Raw genomic sequence first — 20,894 nt, forward strand, 5'->3', positions numbered from 1 at the left:
TAGAACTTTTACCTTCATGTTGTTCTAAGACGAGACTGTGAAAGTAGGCTCGTTTGTTCTTCCAAGTTTACGATAGGATCAGCCTGGGAAACCGAGATGCACCCTGCGATCAAGGATGTTGTTCTTGTAAGTGAAACCGCCGTCATTCAAATCCGTACGTGCGCGCATGTAACTGTACGCTGCAAAAAGTGGGAAATGCTACTTCAAATCTGAATGCATTGAAAGCACGCGTGGCTTTTCGAGCTTTACAACCCGAATCATTTTCCATCCGATTACAGTGCAGCCCTTTTAATACAGAAATCTGATTTTACTGACGTATTTTATTGTAAAAACACCGGGATGTGGACACTTTTTGCAGCGGACGCTCATGCTGGCACAACGGCGAGAAGGGAGAGAGTGTGTGCGAGATAGAGGGTGATGGGGGGTGGAGGTGACGGCGGGGGGGTTGGACCCGTGGAGCATGGCTGCGAGACTCAGTGTTCACACTTGGTCTGCTTCTTCCAGCCTGCTAACACTGCTTCTCGTCCGCGCTCGGTCGTGCGACACGCTCCGTGGACGCTCCACCGCATAGACGGCTTGTATGTGAAGCATCTCGGAGACTCCTTTTAATTCCCATCTTTTCGTCGGCTTCTTGGTGAGTAACCTAAGCTACAGAAGATTCCAGTGACGATGGCGGCATAAGGACTCCGTCATATTCCTTCCTACCCAGTGGAACATTATTGTGATATTCTGCCGTCTACGTTTTGACGCTCCAAAAGATTGCGTCCTCTCCGGGAATTTTGCCGCACAAGTTGGCCGAACTGAGTCCGCTGCATTTCTCCAAGCGATTGACTTTCTTTGACTTTATTGCGGGAGAACACAGAGCAAAGTGTGGTTGGATCGGACGGAGAGAGATTTAGGAACTAACTTTCGCAAGTGAATGGACTTGACTTCTAGGACATCCGACAGAATCTTGAAATCAAACCAGGACTCTTTGCAAACATGCCGCAGGTGGGAATGATGTTCGTCCTCGTCCTCGTCGTTGGAGCGTGTGTTGACGCTCAAGAACCGGCTTCCAAGGTGGTGTCCGATCGGTACGCCGTCTTCTGGAACCGCACCAACCCCAGGTAAGTGCTCCTCTGTCGGCTCTCGATTGCACGGACACCCCGTTGCGGTGAGCCCGGTTAAAGCGAATCAAATCGAAAAATAAATAAAATAAAATAAAATAAAAATGAACTTGCATCAAGACTTAACAATTCTAGATTGAACAGGTGACTGTCAATCCTTGTCCCCCACTGTGCTAGCGCTTACGCACCATTTCACATTTAATATTCTCCTCGGTACTATTTCCACATTTGAAAATCAAACACGTGCGGGGGTGCTTAAATCGTGTAAGTGGTCGGATGAGTACTAATGCCGAGAGTCTCATATACTGTACTCAGCTGACATGGGTTGGAGAGCTTACTTCCTTTAGATGCTCCATCCATCCATAGTGTGTAACCTACTTATTTTACTCCATCAAAAAATGAAACTTGTCAGATCGTCCTCATTGTATTATTTCCATTCTAGAGAAAGAGAAACATGTTAAATAAGATTCATCAACACACCTGACATAAGGCAGCTGGCATACTTTCAACCAAGACAGCCAATTCTTGCTTTTGAACCCTGAAATTAACAGGATGTTAGTGAGACAAATGCAAATGCACGTTAACATCAAAGATAGTCGGTGGGCTGCTTAGAGGCAGAAATCTGTGTCTGATAACAGCTTTAATTACTGGCTCTCGTACTTTCTCGTACTTGAAACTGTTCCCAAGTCTGGTTTCTTGGCTACCATGCCGCCCTTCACGCCGCCTTTACCCCCTCCACCTGGCCCATGCTGGGGTAGACAATAAGAGGGCACGCAGGTTTTTTTTTTAACCATCGACCAAGGCACAGCTTGATTTTGGATCCTGTGAGAGATCCACACATACTGTGATCACACACTTGGTAGTAACCAAGCGAGCCCCAGGTTAAGCAGCGCGAAAGAGACCCGTTGTCAGGGTCAAAACCGGGTTAGGACCGCCAACTACAGGGGGCCCAATGACGGTTTCGGCATGGCACCCCGCCTAGGCATTGTCGTGAGAGAAAGGCAGCTAAATAAATGACTAACACTAAATGACTGTGTCCCTTTCTCATTCATGACTTTAATTTAAATCTGACCTAAGATGAATAATGTAGGCAAGGCGCATTCTCAAAGCTGGGTTCCCTTCTGACCTTCAGTATTCCTTATATGCTATGCTTGTGTCTTCCGTTACCCTGCTGTTTAATGCAACTACAGCCACTGTTGGAAATCTTGAGCACCTGGTGTGCTTGAGTTCCAACTTCTAAATGAGCTTTCTTAGCCCCTTCTTTTGCTATTTCTGCTGCATATCTGACCAAACTGAGGAAGCTCGGCATCCAAAGCAAGCAGTGCATACTCAGCCATTCATGAAATTCCCAACAGGAGTTCTAGAATTGGAATGAGAAGTGAGTCGTGAAATATGGAAGTTTTTTTTTTAGTTTACATTGTTTCAAAGCGACCAACACAGAGACTTAATTGTAATTTTGATAAACATGGACCTCTGTTTGCGATGCTTTGATGTGTGGGAAAAAATCTCTGGCTGCGCTGATGCATGCTGCTGATAAGGCTCAGACAGCAAGACTCAGCGTGCTGGAGGAGGGATTTACAACCCAAGGATGATTCAGCCATGCCGCTGTGTTTGAAAAGCTTCCACAATGACAGTAGAGCTCATAAAACTGAATGGAGTTGAACAGAACCCACAATATATGGGATTTTTGTCGGGGGGAAAATCATTTAAATTGATTAATGTGACTCCACATGTATTTGTATGGCAATATTCCCTAAATGTTGACTTTGTAGACGTAGTTGGAGCAGTTTTGTTCACTACAGTGGCATAAAGAAAAATATTTTGAAATAGTTTACCATTGTTTGCTCCCCATAGAGTCAGTCAACCACGCAATGAATGCCGCATTGACTTGATGATGCGCTTCTTCGGTAGTTGCTATGCAGATTTCGAAAATCCGCCGATGGTGCTCGGCAGAAATTTTCGAAATGTGGGAGGCTACAAAAAGCTCTCACTCTAAAGATGTGTAAAATTACACATTTTTCACTACGATTTTTCACTTACATGCCTATATACTGCATTCGAATAACACTCGTAGGAGTGCATAGGATTTTGGTCTGAAAATGGAAATGTGATTTTGTCAAAAATGCGTCATTCATCTTAAAAATAATTGACATTCATTTGGTGGCATTTTGCCCTTGAGATTGCCTGATTATATACGTTTGAAGTGCAGTGGGTTTGAAATGTTTTTCTGCGTATTGTTCCAAGTCACTTTGGATTCATAAAATGTCTAATATCTTTGCCGCAAACCCGTGTTTGATCAATGAAAGTTTTATGAATGTATTGTATTCCTGCCAAAACCACATTGAATTCACACAGTCAGTAAATGAAGTTACACAGCCTGGTTGTTATTATTTTAAGTATTTTTTTTCTCAACATGCAATTTCTATTTGGATTATTTTTAAAAGTGGACTAAATTCTTCAATAAAATCTGTGAAACAGCCTCATATAAATGATTAACTCTTTTTTTATTTAGGAATTTCTTATACATCACAATGACGCTTGACTCCAAACCCACTTCAATTGCTGACTTACAAAGTCTCTTTTCACCATTAAAAGTCAAATTGTCATACTTCTTATGAGTGGCCTACTGTTACAAATTGTGACAAGGACATAAACGTAGAAATCAAAGGAATGTAAAGCATTGTATTTTGTGGCGGCATTGCTCATGTGCGAAAAATAAGCCGCAGATGTTTCCTGGCAGCTCGCAAACGTCTGTTTTTGTAACCCAACGAAAGAAGAAATTGTGTGAGAGGGGCATTTACTGCTGCTCTGACAAGTAGCCATTAGTGAATTCCCCGCTCACCCACTATTTAGCTGCTTCATTAAAACCCTCTCGAGTCCATATGGTCCACACGTAGGTGCTGATGTGGCCTAAGGTGTTTATTTGTTGCTGATAGGTAGGATCAACATAAGAATTCAGGGCCGGGTTCGGTTCCTAATCTCTCAAGCTGTTTGTGTCTCCGACGCCATGGAAACTGATATCCGTCCTCATCAAAGAAACTCATTGGGTTGGACTAACAAGCTGACAGCTGGGAGAGAAGGTACCCAACATTCTGTGGGAGCACCGTCACCCCGGGGGTTTCTCTTTATCCGTGACAATTGTCATCTAAAGCTTTCTGTAGCAGATGCAAGATAGTTCCCCATCCTATGACCAAAGAATCTCTTCCCTGGCCTGTTTTCATATTTATCATTGCGATTAATGAGCAAAACGACCTCTGATCATGCAGTGTTTCTACCCGCTGTCACTCCTAGTTGCGTACTTGAGGTTTGTGTTTGTTTGTGTTGGAGTTAATACCCCTGCAATGTGAATACCTCAATATGACACCCACTTTTCCTCTCTGTATCGCGCAATGACCTCCGCTATTTGCTTTCCTTCCACCACTCTCTTTTTAATCTTCACTTAGAGGAACAATACTCCACTTGATACACTGGGTGCCAGAGTGATATTGTGATAGTTTCCCAGTGGTATTGTGAGTTGGCCCATTTGCATTGTTTCACGTGTTTACCCTCGCTTTACCCCTCTCAGCCTTTCCCCGGCTCCCCGCCGCTTGGTTCCGCTTGGATTAAAAACGGACACAAAAAGGCAACCTCGTCCAAATATTGACTGGGTTTCAGGACCGAATCTTTCTCCCAGCGCCAGCGCGGGCTGCTTTAAAGACCGCTATTGTTGTCTCAGTGGCCCGGAGCCGGCGTTTCACCGTAGAGGGGGACAGACAGGGAGAAGGAGGAGACCGAGTAGAGTGTGAATGTGTTGTCTGAGATAGAAAGAAGGAATTATAACAACAGAGTCATGGGGGGTGGGAGAGGAGCTTCCTTGGAAGAGGCCAGAGGCGATACGACTGGCCCGGGAGTCACAGGGTGTGGTCAGAACAAGCGAGTCCGCTGAGAGGAAGTGTCACTCTCACGGGGCGGATCAAAGAGCTTTCAATGAATGTGATTTCCTGCCCAGGAGGTTTAGAAAGTATCAATAAATGCAGGTCAAAAGGATGTTTTTTTTTAAATCCAGGGTTTATCTTCCGCTTTATTAACTTTGTGCTGGACCATTAAAAACACTCGCTGGGCTCCAATCTTTTATGATTCTAAATTAAAGAGTATCACATCCCACACAGGCAAGGATTTAAATGTGTTTTTTTTTCATAAAATTACTGTAGAGATTCAACTAATTTAAATTTTACTGTATATTATCAGAGTAGTGTCCATAACAGTTCTTGGTACCTCCACCCCATATCAATCTATCAAATTTGTAATTCATCTTGATTCTTGATTATTCCTAAACAATTACATAGTTTAAAAAAATATATTTTTACATCTTTATGCTGGCAATCCCGCTGCACTCACCTCCAGATGTGTTAGACTGTGAATTTCCCTTTTTTATTAGTTTTAGGGGTTTGAAACTCCTTGCAGGGCGGGTATCAATGGTCCTGTGGAGACGCCCGTCATTCCTCATGCTCTTGATGACCCTGCCTGCAGAGCAGAGTGACCCCAGCCCTCTTTTTTTAACGCTCTGACTAATAAGGCGAAGCCCTCAGGCGGCTCAGCTTTGATTGACAGCGGCTAGTGATGAGAGGTTACCGTCAAGTGTATAAAGAGTCGTACAAGTCTTTTTTTTTTAATAGCACATTTTGAATTGGACTTTTAATCAACATTTATTTATTTATGACTGTGAATAGTACATAAAGACCAGAAAAAAATGTAATGGAGTAATACACTTCAATGCTTGATTTTTTAAGTTCTTTCACAGAAAACTCTATCTAAGATAAACATTAAGCTTTACAAAAGAGACAGAATCTAATCTAGTCAAACCTTTTCATTTATGACATCTATGCATGAGCCATAGATAAATTTGAAATTTTAAAGTCACACATGGTCGCAATTTCTAGTATCGTGTTAAAACAAAAATGCAGGTTCCATCAACCATTCTGTTTAAGTCTATATATGAAAAGGGACAAACCGTAGGTAGAGGCAAATGTGTGAAATTACTTGACCTTTTCTGATGTGTGAATGCTTCAGTTTAGTTCTACTGATCTTTTCTCCAATTGCAGAAAACAAGTTATTACTAAATGACAAGCTGCTGCAAATTCTGATGATTACTGGACCTTATGAACTTTAAATTGTACAAAGTTCCTGCAGTCATCCCTATAACAATTTTATGAAGAATGTTGTGATAATTAGAAGACTTTGTTTATGCTAAAAGCATTACTCTATTGTGACATGGTCCCATCTGAAATGTAGGTACATTAAATCTAGAAAAAAAGAAAATGCATATTGTAAATAGCTGCAGATCTTTAAACATGAACTAAAACAGACTAAAAAAAAGATATTACAACGTTTTACTCTCAGATATGAAGAAAAAGTCTGATTAAATATTCAGCGTTTTGTATTTGATTAAATCCTGAATATTCTATTTCTAGCTCACCGCCTAATTTGTGTCACGGCACATATACCTATACCAAATATTATTTCAACAGTGGCACTTCCATAAAGTCAGCATACTCAAGGTTGTCTTAAAAGGAAACTGTCTCATTGATCTGCGAGATTTTTTTTTTTCTTTGGAAGATTTGTCATGCTACCAAAAAGGTCTCATAAGTCCCCCTCTGTGTTGTGATAAGATATTGTGTGACTTTAGCTTTCTTCTGTTTGATATGCGCCCCAGTCAATGGATTAGCGGGAGACTCTTTAGGCCTAATCTCGGTTTCACTCCGCTGCACAGAGATTCACTTTTCTGCAGTTCGAAACTCGGCGAGGCTTTTTGTGTATGCTGTTTAAATGTGAGTGGTGAAATGGCATCCCCTGTGTCTTTGTAGGCACCGGTGAGGGTATTAGCAAAGAAGCTCTAAGGGGCTTAAGAGGTCAGCCCTCCTTTTGTGCGGAGACACAAAACACTTCCTGTGGGACCCTTCACCCCTCTGTGTTCCTCCTTCAGAAAGCCAGGTCCTGCCTGACCATTCACATTAATCAGTCTTACCTCCTAATGACTGCAGTAAAGCTCCGAAAAACTGCTTTCAAGAAACTCCTAAAGAGCCACTAAGCTGCTAACAGTTTGTACAAGCATGCTGCACTTTGCAGGGCAGGGCACCGTATGGCAGATTGCGAGGTGACTACGGGGTCCTCTAAAATTGGGAAACATCAGTTCAGGGCATTTAAACATCTTTAAATGAACATTGGCGTATTTCATTATTAAAAGTGATATACACATATACAATCATTGATTTTCCGAACCGATTATTGTCACAGAGGTTGCAGGGGGTGCTGGAGCCTATCCCAGCTAACTCACCTGGCAGCAAAGACCCTGAATTGGTGGCCAGCCAATCACAAGGAATATATATATATATATATATATATATATATATATATATACATATATATATATATATATATATATATATATATATATATATATACATATATATATATATATATATATATATATATATATATATATATATATATATATATATATATACATATATATATATATATATGCCTTCAGACTTTTAGTTCTTAATAGTAGAGTGTTCATGAATAATATTTTAACATTATAATTCATTAAGCCTAACAAAAACTACTTCATAGTCTTTTTTTAAAGCTGAATTTTATTGCGGTATCAAACTAATTTTATGTGTTGAATTTAAACAACATTAAGAATGTTCAGTAGACTTTCGGTTTATCACGTCATTCTGCTGATTATATCCAGAAGTTTTTGACTGTCCGCCCTTAAGGCTTTTGTGTCTCTCTTGCCGAATTTGATATAATCAATCACAGAGCATATTAAGATTCTAACACATCATGTCAGCTGGAAGGGTTTAACCATAGTGGCATGCCTGGAAAAGTGTGAATTGACCTTCCTTTTTGGGAATATTGGTGGAAATGTTTTACACTTAAGTATATTCAGATTTGTAGAGTAGTAGGAAATACTATGTGAATACATGCATGTAGTTTGTCAGTGTCAGTTGATGTACTAAGTCTGACTTTGTTGGATCTTTAGTGGTTCCAATTGAACAGTTCCTCCAATAGGATTTCTGTTCACTAGGTGCTTTGGGACTTGTGAAATATTAAATACGCTGTTTCTGATCTCCCGATACTCGGACAATCCTTCGCACGCAACCTTGAGAAATCCAGGTCAGGACCACCATGACTTAAACCGGAGTTTGCGTCATTATGTCAAATAACAACACCTTTGGCGGCCTGTTTCACTGATTCCAGAGATTAAATAGTATTTATATCAGAACCCAATTCAAACAACGGTTCATTTGCTGAACTTTGAGACTGTCTAGATATTTTCCATGACATCACGTCTGACTTGTACTCGCTGCCTTTTTCTGCACACTGTGTGGTGGGGCGCCCAGCTGAGGCCGCCATTTTCCAAATTCGACTCCATTTTGCGTCAAAGAATAGAAAGTAGGTTACGAATCATGGGGAATTACGAGAGGAGTTTAAGATCTGACACTTAAACACTGCATCAAAGGGAAGTCTCTACAAGTTACGTATGAAATAATTGAAGTATACGGGAGTCCTCCAAATTTAAAGAAGTGAAACAAATTTAGACTCTGGCTGTGAATTTCTTGATTCTCATACTTTGTACTACGTTATGTTTACCCACACTTCGGTTCATTGTCTTTTCATGGGTTTCTATTGAGTACCCTTTAAGCAAACCTATTACAAAATAGTTTCTTGTTCATATATATTTCAATAACTTTCCTCACACAAACATACAACAGCAATAATATTATATTTACATTTATGAGTATTTTTATCCGGAACCATAGCACATGGGAGTTCATCGAAGGAATCAAACTCAGTTTTTCAGGGCTAAATGTTTACGTTGTTTATATTTTTTCCCTGAAAAAGCATTTTCAAATGAATCAAAACACGTTAAAAATCTAAGTATTGACGAATAACTCTTTGTCTAGGGCGGGCATAAAAGTCACTTCACCTGTGAAGAAATGTCACCTTTGTTTGTATCCACCATGTCATTTGTTTTTTTCTGCGTAGACTGCTGTGTTACCTAGTACACATAGTGTGCAGTGTAAGAGCATCCACCTTGGAGCTCATATCAGTGGTCAGGGCAGCAACACAGCGGCAGCACGTGGGCCAACGCTGCGAGCGCTCACATCCATGATCCCCTTTTATGTCTTGGCTCCATCAGGGCCCCGAGTTATTCTTGTGCATAATTGATGGAGGAGTTAGAATAGCAGAAGTAATGCGATGAGAGGGTGCAGCCAAGCGTAGCGAGGGATCGCGTGCGTGGGGCTGCAAACATTGCAGGGGACGAGAGGAGGGCATCTGGCTGAGCAGGTCCCAGCGCTCAGTCGACACAGAATATGTCAAAATGTTAGCCAACCACAGTGCCCCCCTCTCCGCCAATGAGAAACCTTTACTCCGGCGGAGTACTACGGCCTTCGTCAAGAGACCCGTTCATTCTCAGATATATTGTTGACTGTCATTCCTGCTTATATGTGCCAGTAAGCTTCATGTCGATTTTTAGGTTAATTCACCTTTTACTCAAGTCTTTGAATAGAAAGTGGAAATGTCTGAACTGACCTGAAAAGTTATTTTGGGCTTCTTTGTTTGTCGTCTTGGTGAATTTTCAGGGTGCCTTTTTCACTGTAAATGCTGATGGGGCGAACATCACTGCTTCCACAAAGAGATGCTAATAGTTCAACAAGGCTGTATTGTCTGTTTAACAAAAGAGACAATGTTACAGAGACACAACCTGATACTACCAGAGTAGACAGGTTTCAGTGTCTCCTCAATCTATAGAAAGCTGTATTCTGCTTTTTTTTAATGTAAAATTGTAGTGAAACAGCAAATATAAAAACATGCTATCACTATCAATAACATCTGCTTTTAGACAGGAATATTGTTTTATCAGTAGTGGTGTGTTTGGCTTTAAATACAGATTGCTCACAAATGCGCAAAAAGCACTAAAAACATTTCTAATTGAGCTAATGAAAGAACATGTGTACCAAATAAAATGAAGTAACCTCAAGTGTCTTTTTGTGTAGCATATAATAATCACATCATTTTATCATTGCTTTGCAACAATGGATGTATAGTTAGCTAAATACAAAAAAAAATGTATTTCTCAAAATAAATGAATATCTTTTATACAGATTGCTCACAAATGCACAAAAAGCACTAAAAACATTTATAATTGAGCTAATGAAAGAACATGTGTACCAAATAAAATGAAGTAACCTCAAGTGTCTTTTTGTGTAGCATATAATAATCACATCATTTTATCATTGCTTTGCAACAATGGATGTATAGTTAGCTAAATACAAAAAAAAATGTATTTCTCAAAATAAATGAATATCTTTTAAACTTGGTGATTCGTAAAAGTTAGATCTGTTTTCTGCTTCATTTCTGCCGCCAGTTCATCAATAAGGGGAACTTATAAATATAAACACAAATAAAAACATAACATAATATTTAAAGAATTATTATAACTGCATTCATTTGTAATAAATGGTAAATCCTATTTAAGAACAAAAAACAACAACAGTAAAATATTGTTTTCTTTTTCAATAGTAGGCATGAACATTAGAATTTAAAAACTATATTAAAGAAAAAAAATCTTCCCTACAATGGGTTAGTCTTATCATTTGCTTTAAAGGAGACACTTGACTTGCTCATGTTTGTTTTATATTAATATATGTCTTTAAATGTCAAACACACTTCATGGAAATTTGTCAATTTGTGAGCTGAGGAAATGTTTTTTCGCACATCCTCTGCAGCGTAATAAAATCACTGAAGCTCTGCTGACTAAAGAAAGCATTTGTGTAGAGTAGACGGTAGCAGAAGTCTGAAGTTGGTTGAGAAAAAAAAAACTGCGTGTCCGGTAGAGCACTTAGAGGTCACTGGACCTTGACTCAGCCTATTAAGGTCATAAAAGCAAACACATAAAGATGTTTTATTTGTTTCCTGAGTATGTTGGCGTCTTAGGTTTCCTTTAGTAGTAGCCTTTATAGCTCACTGCTCATGTTTCTGACTATGGATATAGCAAAGAAGGGAATAATCCTTTTGGTTGACTTTTGGAGTTGTACGAACATGATGACCAAAATGTGGTAAATTAATGTTTTTGTTCACCTGGTATACATTTTTCTTATCCCAAAAAACAGATCGATATAAACATATATCATTCAGAGGGAAAAAAATCTTTAAATGTTATATTATTTTCATTTTTATAATCATTTAGAGTTTAGGTTTTAAGTGTATTATGTATTATATGGGCTGCCTGTTTAGTGTAAAAAAATTGTAATTATTAATTTACTTTAAAATTACATGTAATATACAATGTAATTTTAGCATATATAGTTTGAAGGTAAATAACAATTGCTAATGTAAAAGGATACGTTGAGGCCGTTTATTGAAAAGGATGTAATCCGGTAGTCAATCCTAATGCCCAAAATGTTCAAATGTATGCCACAACAATAGATAGGTGATAAATTTGAAATAGAAAAAATGTGATAGATGCATTACATATTGTCTACATTTATTCATTAGTTTGATATAAATCGTGGAATAACTATAAACACATTTGTATGTAATCTGTCCATGTGAAACTCTAATTTGGTCACACATTTTTTTGTTTATAAATTGTTAATTCAAGTTTCATTTACAAAAGTGTGTTACTGAATTTATTAACCAAAACCTCATTAACAAAAATATCATGTTTCAGTTTTTATAGCATATCATGGTGGCCCTGGTTTCAATTATGCGACTTTCTGTCATTTCCACGATTCGAGCGTGTTTGGTAAGGGGCTTGACGAAAAAGAACAAATTGATCAATTATAAAGATAGAAAGAAGTAGGTAGCACAAACGAAGTCTAGACACACGATACGCTGTGGTTGTGGGGGTGCTACAAGAAAAGCAGCAGCTAAGACGTCACACACGTTTACCATACGGCAAGCCAGTCCTGTACGAAGGCAGGCCCACTCCAAAGTTTGCCCAGCAACCCAACCGTGTATATCAGTGGGAGACGAAGTGCTAAGATGCAGCGTGGCATTTAGTCACAGTTACATTAATACAACTTGAAAATGTGCTTATATGCCACACACCGGAAAAAATCCATTGTTATTTTCCTTGCAGATATTTTATCTATTTGCGATGCCCCAATTACTTTTTCTAATAACTTTATTTCAACAGTATTTGTTTGAACCGCAAACAAGAAAGAAAAGTCACAAACAAAGAGTTTACTGTGTTTTGGCAACATCATCACAATGTGGTATGTACCATCTCCTACCTAAAACGTAAAAAACAACAGCAACAAAAAAAAGTTGCAGTCCCTTAACTGCAATAAAATTAATCGATATATAAATGACTTCCCCTGGCTTAAGGAGTGGGGGGAATAATCAAAGAGTTACCAATCAGGATTTAGCTTGCAAACCTAAAAGAGCCAATGAGCCATGAAGCAACTGCACGGTCATTGGCCCGCTCAGCACAGATCACCGAAACTGTGCCAGATACAACAGGGTAGAAATAACCCACAATTCCTATTGCCCGTAGCAAGGGGCTGGATTCATTCTTGTCGCTTACTTGGGGATAACTTTTTCTAATAATTTGCTATTTGTATGATCTGTATGTGCACATTTCCAAGGATTGTAGAAGGTTATTTGAGGTTGTAGTTTACCAATGATTTTAATGGTTTTTTTTTAGTGTTCTGTAACCCTCCGGATCCATGCTTTTTTATCCCAAAGCTCTCCCTTATTCATTTATGCACACACACACACTGACACACACACACACACACACACACACACACACACACACACACACACACACACACACACACACACACACACACACACACACACACACGTGAAAAAATAATCCCATTTTATTTCCTAGTCAAAATGTCATATTTTTTATTGTCTTTTTGTGATGCTAAGACGTTTTGATACAGTTTATTTTCATTATTGAGATCTTGTGTGATGCTTAAAAGAAGGTTTTATCTTTTGCAATTTAAAAATGTTTTTTTGATGATAATAATCGTACTGGTGTACTGTAAGTACCACCATGGAACTTTTATTGAACTTAAGCATACACTATTAAAAAAATAAATGTTTTATGTGCTCTACAATTTGTTTATTTTAAGTCTTAGTATATTTAAAGATTCGTTGTCGTCAATTATTTCATTTTAAATCCCTTTGAGCTTCACACATCAATCTTCTGAAAATAGAAATATAAAGAAGCTTTAATATGCCAGTCACAGAGTAAGTAATCCATACATATTTATATACCACACTTTCATCAATTTAAGGAATTAAATTGTGTAGGAATGCCATACAGTATGCATTTTATTTCACAAATAGTATTTTATTATATAACACCATCCATAATTTTATATTTTATATCTATATATCACGATTAAAGATTAGATGCACAATTACAAAACTATAACTGTTATTACTATTGCAGCTGTATATATCTTCTGCAATACAATACTACTGTAATAATCAGGAAACAAGTACAAATGTAATTGTGGAAATAAATACATAGCTATATATTTAAAAACCTTTTGTAAATTCAATATCTTGAAGCTGATATGAATCCACCAGATTAGCACAGGCGAAATTCTGAGTTACGTCCTTCCTACATTGCGTGCATGTACACCTCTCTCCACTTGCTTTCTATCCAGATGCTGACTCCTGCTGCTCTGCCGTCAGATAGGGCTGGGTGATTAAAGCTGCTCAGTCTGAGAATTCAGTAGAATGAAAAAAAAAGAAAAAGAAAATCCTTAACCCCTGACTGTTAGGCGGATTCTCTGCCAATTCTCACTTGGGTACTATACTACTACTACTACTACTACTACATACAGTACAGGCAATAAATCTTCATCGCTAGGTTTAAGCTGTTTTCTGAACATACAAAAGCATCAGTTCAAACAACAAATGTGTCACAGTTAAATGTTTTAAATATTTTTTTTTCCTAGTCAATGTAATGTGTAAGCTCATTCTTGGTCCTTTTACTTGTTTCCTTTTTTTAATTACCAAACTGCTGCATTTGCTCATTAACACAAGAGACTGCCTGCCCTATATTCAGATTCGGGTCCAAACACAGACAATCTGCTCGTGTTACAGATTTTGGACAGACAGTGTTACACCAACATGCCATTTGTGGCTTCACACAGAGGAAAAACCCACATGGGCTTGTGAGCATGGTCTCATTTGTTGATCCTGTAAGTCACTTGTTTGATCATGAATTGTGATTAATCAGCCATGAGGTGGTTTCAATTAAGATCAGCTTTCCACGTCAGAAAAAGTGCAGCTTGAGCCGTCTGGCGAGTCCAAAACGCTTTGCAGTCTAGCCGAGCAGATGATGAGAGAGGAGTGCGGTGGCAGCCTGTACCTGGAATGTAGCTGGGTTTAGTCTGGCGTTTTGTCTGATTAATGTGTGCAAAAAAACTGGCGAAAAAAAGGATATTTTAATATTAAGCATGTGTGACCTGGTGTGAGAGGGGGTTATTACTTTGATGGGATTGCGCCTGTGTTTCATAGAATTTAGTGATGCCGGTGCCAGGCCCACTAGGATCAATTAGGGTTCGGGTTCTTGCCCAAGGAAACCAACAGTGGGTAGTCAGAACCCTTGAATCGGTGGTCAATGGATGACCCACTCTACCAGCAAATACCCTCCTCTGTGTTCTGGAGGAGAACGGTATTGCGGCAGCATGATCGCAAGTAGTCCAATATTTGAGTCACAAGGTTGTGATTTGTCAATTATCTTTTAATTTATTCTGATTATTTGTTATAAATACTTGATTTGCAATGATCAAGTTAGCTCCTGAAAGTTTTTCGGTGAATATTATTTTCTCATGACTATCTTTTATAGTACAAAAAAACAATTCCACTGTGAATGTTCCAACGCTCTATAAAGCTTTGAAATGATTGCTTAAACAGTGTTTACTGTGATCTTAAGATGAGAAAGACACTTATGATATAATAACACTCGATTAACAAGGAAGTTATTTTTTTTGTACTGACTATTCAGTTGAACTGTTTTAGAAACAATTCCTACCCATTCATATCTTCAACAGCAGGGTCATGTGTATCTCTGAAGCAGAACGTTCTTGGATAATCGAACGTGCAGCTGTTCGTTCAAATGTCGCCATTTCACAGGCCAAAAGCTTCTCTCGCTCAAATGCTCCCAGTTGAGCCATGAAAATAGGCTTTCTTACTCGTTAAAAAAACAAAACAGACAGGCTTCAATGTATTTTTCAGTTATGCATCATCAGGAAAAAATATTCTGCTAACTTAATACAAATTACTGGAATAATATTGTGTCCAAAAACTGGTGTAATGCATTATTTTTAGTACTCTTCACATTTAACCAAATTCATGGAGGTTAATTTTGAGTGTAGTAGAAATAGTAGTAATATGTATAGTTGAAATGACACTTAACAAGCATTTTTAGTTCCTTTGACTGCGTAGATAAGTGTTTAATGTCTTCTTTTTTATACAAAATTATTTTATTTTAATAATACAAATACAAATATGGAAATCAGGCCACAATTCCCTTCAAACAATGAAAAGGAAAATTTTAGTTGTTAAATTTAGCATCAGTGAAAGAGAAATCCCCAGTTTTCATTCATTCAAAAGCATGAGCTGTAGTCTTCCATCTTGTATTTGATGAGCAATCCAATCTGGTAAAGAGTCATAATCACAGTCATAATAAAGAAGTAGTAATATAATCTTCAAATGGACATTTACTTCTTATTTCGTTAAGATATGCCACTTAGTATTTGAATAAAAATATCATCAAATCAAACGTAATGTTAGTTTAAATGCCGCAAAATTAAGCAGACTCACCCAGTACGCCATGTCCAGTTCATGCAGCGCCCTCCCCACCAGTGTTTCGTCAACCGGCCGGCCCTTTTGTTCCGCTCCAAAATGGAGTTGACGCGTGTGAATCCGAACGTGATAGCAAAGGGCTCGAGAGTTCATTATTTGGCGCGGTTCTCACGGGGTGAGTGAAAAATCATTCCTTTGTGCCCTGGAAGAAACAACCTTCCTCTGACCTCACAGTTTGTGTAGTGTAATGTCAAAGGCCCTGAGGTTTGTCGGGCGTAGCCACACCCACACTGTTGTCTCCAAGCGGGGTCCCTCCATCTCACAGAGAGGAGGAAAAAACAGCCTTGCTGTAAACAATTTTTTGCCTTCCACCTTTTTAAGCCACACTAATTGGACATTGGCTCCTAAGAGAACCCTTTCTTTTCTACAGATTATGCGTCTTCCGAACACCTGCAAATACACACTCTCCAATTAAGCCCTATGTTAATGGAATCTTAAAGATCATTTTCGTGTAGTTATTGCGCCGATGCAGCTTAGTCCTGTATCAAGAGGAGTCCAAATTTGAGGTTTCTTGACATCATCTCCTAAGGTTGTCACATCTGTCCCCAAACACGTCCGAATTCAGCTCTGGAAATCTTCTTCTTGTGATGATTGGGCTACACCAGGACTTAATGACCCAGGCAAACTTTTTGGGTCTGCTGATTAAAGTGCAACTGGCCACGTGGGTATGTCCCTACAACTACGCCCTCTCATTGCTTGACATGACATTACTGTTATTAAAAAAATAAGAATGAAGGACTTAATTTTATTGAAAAGAAATGGCGCAGTGCAACTACTAAAGAGTCTGCTTGGATTGGGGCCAGTGAGTCTGCTGCTGAGTCTACCATTGCAAAACAATCAAACAGAAACTTTCATGAGGCACTTGAAGTAGAAATGACAAAATGCAGCTGCACGGATGTCCTATTTCCGGATTTTGTCTTCCATTTCTAGAAAGTTATGTTTGATATGTCAATTATTTTGTCTGCTGTTTTTTTCAGTCATACAAATACATTTTCAAAAATGGGCATTTATAATAATTTGTCATGATTAAATACTCGTATAATGAGCTTCAATTATAGAAGACAATGACTCTCCACAGAGATTGAGATGTGCCTGCATCAGCTGCAGAATTTAGTGGACAAATGTCCTGCTTTCGGCATGGATGCATTTTAAGCCTGATTCCATGAAAATGGACCACTGAGTTTGGATTGCAAATCTTTCAAACTGTATGATATACAATAGGCCACTCTAACCCCTCGAGCCTGGAATAGATTGACCAATTCTATACGTTGGCAAGACACCAATGGATCTGTGTCTGATATTGCATTGCAGCCTCTTCATCTTTCCATCATGTCCCACTTTGTCTGAAGCATTGAAATGGTCGATTTCAGCTCAAATAAACTTTCATGGGAAATGGTCGCGTCTTCTGTGGAGGAAGAACTGTTAATGGATTAAGTGGCTGCTGTTTCCCACCCGAGGGGCAAGCCTCTAGCGTACCCCAGTTTATTCAAGTTAAAGCGCACCACCCCACCCACCCCCTTAATCTGAATGCTGGTTTATAAGCATGGCCATCGTATCCCAGATTTATATCCTGGTCCTCCGCCATGAACTTGGCTTTCCTGCCCCTCTTCACCCCATTCATGTCAGTGGGCCCTGGTATTCTTCTTGAGCTTTTTAAGTGTGTTCACTTTGGACGGCGATGAAAGGACTAGGGGGAACATGGGATCCTAAATCACTTAATGAGGGGAGACAGGCAATGCTTTTGTCCAGCTTGTTCTTCAGTTGCGTCCAGCCAAAGGCCTCTAACGGGCCCTGACACCTCGCTCTGCTTGAAAACCAAGTGTTTGTGTGGGTGCGTGTGCGCGCGTGTGTATCTGTGTGAAATTGTGTCGGTGAATCGCCAGCATCCCTTCAGCTGTCGGCTTCTGCGTCCGTCCAATTTTTACTTTCCATCTCAACAATTATTCGCGTTTCCTAACTACATCGCCGTATTTGTTTGGTCTCCGGGCAGCAGGAAGCGTATTTGTGATTGTGGCAAGGGTTAAGTGGGAGGTGGTAAGAAGCTGAACAATGTGTAAAGAAGGATGGCGTCGCTCCCTGCGGGTGTTTGGCTCTGGCCTGCAGATAGCGAGTGAGCATGTTCTGACTAGAGCTAGAGAATGAGGGCAAAATGCATTGTGAAACACACAAGAAAAAGAATACCCAACATTTTGTCTTATTTTGAATAAAACTCAACTAAAAGATGGTACTTTGATCAATCTTTATTTTCTAACTACTCAAATAAAATCATTTAAATGCATTTACTTATATATTCTCAGTTGTATATATATATATATATATATATATATATATATATATATATATATATATATGATTTACATTACATACATTTATGTTCATATTTCAGTATGGTAGCGATGGAAAATGCACAGTATTAGTTGCACGGCAACAGAGCCTAAATTTAAAATCTCATTTTAGAATAGCTGTTTTCCTCTTGGCTTGTAGAAGTCAGAACATATTAACAATATTCAAAAAAAGGCTTGCATTTGTTTATTTTTCCCCCTCGGATTCGCTTTATTTCTTTGACTATCAAACACGCTTTGATACAATTCTCCAGAGAAATTCAAAAAGATGGTATCTCAACATACCCATTAATACGTTGATATTTAAAAAGCTTTGCACAAATCGACTTCCTCTATCATGATACCTTTCTCAGCCTTGGAGGAAACTTCCATTATCACAATAACAAGTCGCGCTTCCTCTCGTCTTCATCACTTGCTGCTCTACACTTGTCCAGACGCAAGGTGACCTGTTACTATTCTGCCGTCGTCTCCAATGCACCTGAGTCTATTCTCAATCACGCACTCACAACATTTACCCCTCTTCTTCTCATTCCTCCCTATTGATATCCATGTCTCAGGATGGCTATTTTTATTTGGCCCTCTCTGTTTCTCTGGCTGCTTCTGTCTAAGCCATCTTCTGTCTCTCACGCTGAACGCCAACACGTGGACATTTCACACATGTTTACATTTGCACATATGGACTGGCTCTAAGGCTTGTTTGATTACACAACTTCCTCATGTGTTTTTCCTCAGTGATCCAACTAAGTTTAATGAATCAAGAACTTGGCCTGGTTTGCGGACCTTGGCATCACGCTAACCTCACTTGATTCATGAACATATCAGCTGTGAACAGTTTTTGCCGCAGAGTTGCAATGTGTGCATGCATCTGCTTGGGTTTGTGTAAATCTGCATTGCCGCTGCACCCTTTAAAACCAAGATTTATGTGGCACTCTCAATTTAGCTTCACTGCTCCTGCTTCTTGGCTGTGGGACATCACTGTTCTTTTCATCTGGCTAAAGTCCGGTTCCTTTCACTGTGCTCTAAAACAAGAAGAATGCCACGAAGTTCCCATGGTAAATCACATTCCCATTCACATTTCAAGCATCCCTTTGAATGCAAACTTACAGAAGACTGCATTAAATAACTATTTAGGACAGCCACCAATGTCGTCATCTGTGCAACTGCAAGCGCCAAAGAAAAGTCTAGTTCCATATCAATCAGTCCAGATGTTTGGCAGAAGAAAATAGAAGGAACACAATTCAAACACATAGTGGGGACCGATTTAAAATATGATTTTCTAAACTTTTTTGTAGTTTGTGTTTATTTGACATGTGAGTGACTATTAAAACCAAATTCTAATTAATTCTGCCTAGAAAACTAATATAGTTGTACTTTGCGTTTTGTTCCTGTTTTGGTCAGTATTTATTTACACCTTCGAATAGCACTCTCTGCAGCGTAAGTGTGAGGATATACCATAATGTATGCTTGCCATTGGAATGTTTTAGAGCCGTAAAAAGCTCCATCGCTTAAGTCTTGGCAAATATTTATTTACACACAGTATATTTAGTGAAAATCCTTAATATAACAGCATCGAGTGAAAATTTGATGGACAGTAATCCCAACCAAGTGGGGGTCTTTACTGTGGTGATACAGCTCTGTAGAAAGTATATTAGTACTAAATGTTTAGGTCAGACCATACCACTGTCCAAGCAAAGCGTCAAGATGACATGAGAATCCTCTGCTCAGTACTAGATACTTGTTCCATTGGTTTTATTAAGCATCTTTTAAATGTATAAGCTTTCTCTGGATTCAACGGAAAACAAACCTTCCCCTATATCCATAAGAAAAGTATTTTGCTGCCGTAGATATTAACTCACACTTGACCAGGCTATGCTACAAATGCTGTGATTTTTTAAACTTTCTTCTACACTTTGAAAAGAGTTTAAATGAACAAACTGAGCATAAGACCATGAGAAACCTCAGACATGAAAGCCATCGTCTGCACACCAAAGAAAATTCTGCTGACACCTAACCACATAAAAAAAGGGAAAGGGGTGAAAAAAATTCTGTCCAAGCTCAAGCAACGCTGCGGGTTATCTTGAAGGAGCGTAACCTTAGTGACATTGATAGGATTTTACTCAAAAGACAGTGTTTTTTCTTGTGGGCACTTGCACATACAACTTGACCAACTTTCTTTCATTTTCTTTGGAGTGTCCAGATGCCGAGGTGATGGATGTCCCATTGGTTTCAGTCTTTGCTCAACCGGACTTGCCTTAATGGAGCTATTAAAGAACATTGAGTAAAAGTGAAGGAAAATATGAAATTAAAAATATAAGGAAAAAGCTCTGTTGGCTTTTCTTTTCTGTTTCTTCCAACCACATGGCGCCTTCTCAACACCTCATATTTTACACAGTAAAACATCCTGTTAAAATGTGGTTCTTTTTAATTCATGTTGCTGAACATCAACCACAGAGCTGTAGGTCAGCGTTGGGTCATAAAGCCAATGAATGAAATCTGTCATTTCTATTCTCACACTTTTTCGCCTCACTGCTTTGCTTGCGGCTCTTTTGACAGAGTT

At 39.0% G+C, this 20,894-nt stretch overlaps 1 protein-coding gene and 1 long non-coding RNA gene across 2 annotated transcripts in view; one reads left to right on the top strand and one right to left on the bottom strand.

The window, feature by feature from the left end:
- The first annotated feature begins 444 nt into the window (after positions 1–444).
- The window catches only part of efna5a (ephrin-A5a), a 52,739-nt gene continuing 32,289 nt past the window's right edge, over positions 445–20,894 (top strand). Inside the window, exon 1 of the mRNA XM_077623386.1 lies at positions 445–1,106. Coding sequence (XP_077479512.1) covers positions 982–1,106 — 125 coding nt within the window. The 5' untranslated portion in view covers positions 445–981. The remainder of the gene's footprint in view (positions 1,107–20,894) is intronic.
- Positions 14,050–16,169, bottom strand: LOC144091196 (uncharacterized). Its single transcript, XR_013305647.1, has 3 exons — positions 15,954–16,169; positions 15,163–15,787; positions 14,050–14,496 (listed from the first exon to the last, which is right to left on the bottom strand). It is a non-coding gene; the product is annotated as an uncharacterized LOC144091196 (long non-coding RNA).

Source organism: Stigmatopora argus, chromosome 16 (genome assembly GCF_051989625.1).
Source record: "Stigmatopora argus isolate UIUO_Sarg chromosome 16, RoL_Sarg_1.0, whole genome shotgun sequence".
Taxonomy (NCBI): Eukaryota; Metazoa; Chordata; class Actinopteri; order Syngnathiformes; family Syngnathidae; genus Stigmatopora; species Stigmatopora argus.